General features: G+C 40.5%; 1 protein-coding gene across 2 annotated transcripts in view; it reads right to left on the reverse strand.

The window, feature by feature from the left end:
* igsf3 (immunoglobulin superfamily, member 3) overlaps window positions 1-2415 on the reverse strand; it is a 136126-nt gene extending 133711 nt beyond the window's left edge. Inside the window, exons 1-2 of one of the 2 annotated variants that reach the window (XM_061227003.1) lie at window positions 2350-2415; window positions 822-991 (exon numbers count right to left, since the gene is read on the reverse strand). In XM_061227003.1, coding sequence (XP_061082987.1) covers window positions 822-861 — 40 coding nt within the window. In that variant the 5' untranslated portion in view covers window positions 862-991; window positions 2350-2415. Of the gene's footprint in view, window positions 1-821; window positions 992-1197; window positions 1503-2349 lie in introns of those variants that run through there. The other variant, XM_061227002.1, reaches the window with a different exon arrangement.
* Window positions 2416-5822: the final 3407 nt, after the last annotated feature.

Here is a 5822-nt window from a genome sequence, read left to right on the forward strand (position 1 = left end):
TGCCTCTACGTACTACAACAGCGATAAAATACAGGGCTGGAGACAGCAACCCCCTTCCGATCTTGTGGTGTGATACGGTGAGATTCTAGATCAGTTCAATATTAAAATGCGACTCAGACTGTGGAAAATCGTTTTCTGGCCAGATAAAGGAAGGCTGAGTTTTGAAATTCATCGCTTACGAGATGGTATACTAGTCAAGATATCACGTCTCGAGAAGTTATTCTCAGTCTTGTAGGATACTCAACCAAATTAAACGTCCATATTCTCCGCAAACCTCAATAACGTCCATATTCTAAAGCAAATAACTTTCTTTTTACTAACTATTGCAAACAGCCTGTGTTTGTTATCCTGGAAACGATATGCACTACCTGGAAGAATTGTCAGCTCTAAGTTAGTGTTGCAGTATAGCCTATACTCAGTTTCAGTTTGGTACAACAATTCCCGATGCTCTGCAACTCTTCAACACACACTTACTACCGTAAGACTATAGAAAGCGACCGGTTATCCCCACGAAACACTCGTCGTGATTCCTTCTAAGACACGTTCCGCAGTGACCCAAACTGCCACAAAAGTGTGACGATACAACGCGAGAAAATAAAAGTTATGAACGCTCAAGGCAAATGTTGACTATAAAATCTGCGCTACAACAGGTCAATCAAGGCACATACATTACTGAACATTTGTCAAACCAAACGGCGTCAGCGTGAGGGCGATGCATCCCTCAGATAGCAAGGCAGAAAAGTGAAAAGTGAAATCAAGATGCAGCGACAGATATACACGACCGAAGGGATATTAGTATGAAAATTAATTCGACTACTTACCAAGTATTACACACGCAATAAGAAGGGCTTTGACCCCCATGGCTTGATACTTCCTTTGTGTCCAGCTGATCCTCTCTCTTTACAATTTCCTGCTCCAAAGACTCAGTCAGACGTGAAAACGTTTCGTTCAAACACCTGCTCAAATCTTGGGAAAAAGCAGCGCTGTCCCCCTTTTTAAAAATTGGAGAAAATAAATTGCAATACAGTTAAAACGCCACTCAGAAATCTCAAAATTGGGTTTTGAATTTCAGCTGTGAATTTGGGTTTGAATTCAGGTTGTCCAACTGAGCTATAGTGAGGACCGTTTTCGTGACCTCAAATCGCCCATGGAGTCATTCTTCTTTTATTTATATGACACGGTTAAACACAACCTTACGTTTTAGCAAAGACGGTGAATCACCCCCTCCGCATTTGGCAGCCGTAGACCTATAGTCCTCGGTATATTCTCCGTGTCTGTGCAGTTCCCAGCACGAGCGTAACGCAGGCTATGCCGGGGAGCGAAATAATCGCTGTTGGGGCTGAAGTAGTATTCCTTGGGACGGCAGGCTGAATAATCCTCTGTATTTAGACGTGTATTCCTTACGGGTTGAAGCTTTACGCCGATATAAAGAGGCTTGACTGGGAATCAGTATCGAACTTCAATCTTTCCATTCCGATCCTTGCGCGTAGGGCGCATGAAGTGATGCCTCGTCCCGATAGCACCTTCGCAGCAATCTCCTCTATTGTCACACGCCCACAAAGGAGCGTAGAGCCCAGCCCATTTTCACATTGATACTCGGCGTCAGCTAATATACTTTCCCCTAAGGAGTTGGAGAGTGTTGCCTCACAATCATGTGAATTTCTAATTACGACGAACTCAGAAAAGATATAGGCTTGAATTACTGTGAAATATGCCATGAATCCGTTGATAACAATCACTGTATTATGGGGAAAGAACTCAGCACAAAATGTATATCGATATTTACAAAAGTCATGATTATGTCACTATTATTACAACCGCAACCAGGTTGCAGCCGATATCCACGTGCGCCCTATATTGACAGATAACAATGCAATCGAAATCTGACAGTTGGTAGTTTCCACATAGCCTAGCGAATATTACTTCAATCAAATATAAATCCAGTGAAATAAGTGGGATATTATTACTCCACAGGGGTCAATCTGAGCGTTTCCCTAGAACTCCCAACCTCAGTACGGATATGTAGACACTGTGGCATAGCTTTACCGTCGACCGTGTTTTTGCATTTGAGGAACAAAATTAGCTGTGATTTCGCCTACGCTGTGACACAGTATGTTCGCATCTCGGTTTAAAGTGAATTGCCAATGTGTTTTTGACTTTGCCTTAACAAATCTATTGATAAATCATACACATAAAATTGTGTCGTGTGGCTTACCCATTGGAAAGTGACAACATTACTAGATAAGCAGCCAACTACCATTATGGCTTCCAAAACCACGTGCGCATTGTCCATTTCACTCCGGTGTTGTATACAAGCCGTAGCAACGGGCAAAAGTATAGTCTCACTACCTGAAGACAAGCGGTTGGTATTTACGAGATTAGTCCTTGAAATTCACGACTGGACAGTGAGCTTTTCTTTTCTCTCCCGAAGACACGCCTCCTGGTAAGTCAATTGAGCCAGTCGGGACTACACGCACGAAGACGGAGGAGGCGTTCTTTCCCTATTGGATGGACAAAAGAAGAATAAATTGAGTTTTCCACGCAAGGACAGTGATTGTCCATACTTATATATAGGCTATGTGAGTGACAGTAAACATTGCAAAAGGATGGAAATACCAATCAGTTCTGCCAACAAAGAGGCTACCTGACACACACCTGTGTTCACAATCGTTTAACAGTACCGACTTGTATGTGTTAAGTATGGGCAAAACACGTTTCATGATGTGACAAATGTGTAGCCTATGTATAGTCCAATATGTATTTGGACATTGACACACAACTCCTGTTTTGGCTCAGTACTCCAGCACATAGGATTTGAAATGAAACTTGAATATGAAGTTAAGCAGACCCTTCAGCTTTAATTTGTATACACTTACATTTATACATATGCGTCTATATGTATGCCTATGTGTTCGACTATGAGGGTAGAATGCAACAAAGCCTTTACAAGACCAATCCACAGACCTCCTTCTGTAATCTGCTGGAATGAAAGACCTCGGATTAAAAGGTCACACAATCTCCCCTGCTTCTGCAGTACACAGTATTTATATTGCCACTGAATTACAGAGGAACACCACAAGAACGCAAGTAAGTCAGCATGGTCAATGTTCGGCACTGGAATCAGTAATGCCATTATTGAAAGCTGTCAATTCTTCCTGTGGGAAACAGCCTTAACCCTTTGTGGAGTAGTTTACGTTTTAGAACCCTATTGCTTTCAACTGACCAATCGTGATGGTTGCTTCAGCATTAGAATGTTCAGTTAAGAACTTACACCTGAAAGGTGTTTTTCCCCGTTTATACTATATGTATGTATACAATAACCAATGAAGATAATTGTACAGGAAAATAACTTACACCATGAAAAGTTTATGTTTTTTCCCAGTGTCTGGGTGGCCTCTATGACAGAAGTATTCGGAAGCACACTTTGTGTGAAAATGAAGATGTGCGACAGACCATAGTACCCCACCCATCCCTCTTAGCTTGGACATTATTGGTGCCATGCAGTTTTATGGGATAGCCAGGAGATTGAATCAGAAGCCACCCCGAGGTCAAAGGTCAATTCTAAGCACAAAGCTCTGAAAGGTAGCCCACCAATAGCATCACAGCGACAGCATGCCCTCGGTCCTCAGGAGCAGACAGATAGCAGCATCACAGGTTACACACATCCTCCAGAGCAGGGTCCCAATGGTAATTAGCCATTAAAGATCACTGTCTCAGACCTCCTTACAAACAACTACAAGAGAAGATACAAGGGAATCCTTTTGTGGGGGATAACATCCCATTCACATCAAATTAATGTTGTTTTGCGAGTTTGATGTGCTTAAGGAAAGCCTTATCGGTCTTCAGCGGCCTGGGAAAAAAAAACCAGAAAACGAGGAGACTTGTTAAGAATTCATGGAATAACCCTGCTCACTGCTGTAGCTTGAGGGAGGAAGATTAGTCGCGCACTTCATCTCGCATTTGCATATTTTTGTTGCACATGTCAGCATTCAAAGTAAATAAATCATTCATCCCCCTTCTCTGTTTGTGCAATCAGTATGATACACAAGCTCATCAAAGTTTTTATTTTATAAAGCCCAATGTCTCATCTCAGAGAGAGGATGTGGGCTTCCAAAAATCCTCCCAGCTAATGTCTAACACGTCCACAGCCGTTTTCGCTATGGTGGACTGATATTTTGATATGTTATATATTTATATGCCTGATATATTTTTCATATTGTATGAAGGCACCACAACCTGTGTGCTGTCATGCAGGTCCTACAAGTGGCACTCTGACAGGCTTAGGTTTACAGTATAAATAAGAATGGTTATCATTATTTAGTTTTACTAAAACTTTTACATTAAATATACCCACCTCAGTTTGAACCTACAGCAAGCAAGCAATCAATCATGTAATCTGTCTGTCTGTCATCCATCCATCCACCCATCACAGACATCATTCTATCATGTTGTGCTGTATAAAAACAGTTTTAGATATAATTCTTTGTTGTAGTCTTAGCACTTAAAATTGTACTTCCCTCTAGGGACTTTCAACGTACATGTCCCTGGTTATAGGTATGCACTCTATTGTACGTTGCTCTAGATAAGAGCATCTGCCAATAATGTAATGTAATGTGCCATTGTAGTAATGCTTAAAGTTTTAATCACTGCCAGAATAAAGGTATACTGTACTGCTCACACATTCCGTGGAGAGTATGGGGGGGGGGGGGTTTTCATCAGGCAGAATTTTAATTTGGTGCATTAACAGGTAGCACCTGATACACAGAGCAATGCTGACTTTGCTGCAGTACTAATTAGCAGCTGTCTATCAGCCAGAGACATCGACAGATTACCTTTTCATTTGTACTTCACTAAAATTATTGTTTGATTTTCTCTTCCTCTGAGTTTTTTCAACATAGTTGAACTGACACATGTAATCAAGTGGAGAAGTATGTTCAGTTATTATTTGAAGCTGCCAATACTATGTTCATAAAATGTATGCTTATATTCAAGTTCATCAATTCATCCTCCAAGCTCAAGCTGAAGTTATATGGTAAAAAATAAAATCTGAACAAGTAAAAGTATCTCAAATTAAGATAAAAAATCTAATATTCTTTCTGGAGAGATTAATTATCGTACACGCTTTTTCTTCGCATAAGATTATTCAGCTGGTCTTCAGGAAATTGGTCATTATTTCAAGTGAAAATTCCTCTCCCCGTAGGCACAGGATTTTTGCTCATTTAATTTATTTCTTAAATCTAATATTATTTCCCATTTTTAACAGAATTGACTTGAAACTATAAAGCAGCTGCTTCACTGATGCCTGTTGTTGCATATCCTGTACTACACTGCACTGTCAATATCATTCAGTCAAAAAAGCAGTATTTAGAATTTACGTGCTCTACTATGTGAAATAGCTGGTATCAAATTGGGGGGGGGGGCATATATCATAAATGTAAAGCACTGATTGGCTTGACAGGGTTTGAGTACTGTGAAAATAATTAATCAGTGCCTAAAGTTGAATAAAAGTCTAAGAAATCTAATTATATGCACACATTCCACTGTGCTCAATCCCGATTTACCCAACAACTTTGCTGAAGGGTTGCAGTGATGTAATGGCAAGGAAACACTGCCTCCAAATTGGCACATCCTGTTGCGGTACTTCTTCTTAAACCTTTAAGGTCTATGATCACAGATCACAGATATATTAGAACATTTGGAACGGAACGTTCTAATGCTGATGTAACAATCACTGCTGGTAACTGAAAACAGCAGAGTTCTAGAACACGGACTTAAAATTCTGAAAAGGCATTCCAAAGAAATCCAAAAGGATTCAAAGGGTT

This window comes from Conger conger, chromosome 17 (assembly GCF_963514075.1).
Source record: "Conger conger chromosome 17, fConCon1.1, whole genome shotgun sequence".
In the NCBI taxonomy this organism is placed as follows: Eukaryota; Metazoa; Chordata; class Actinopteri; order Anguilliformes; family Congridae; genus Conger; species Conger conger.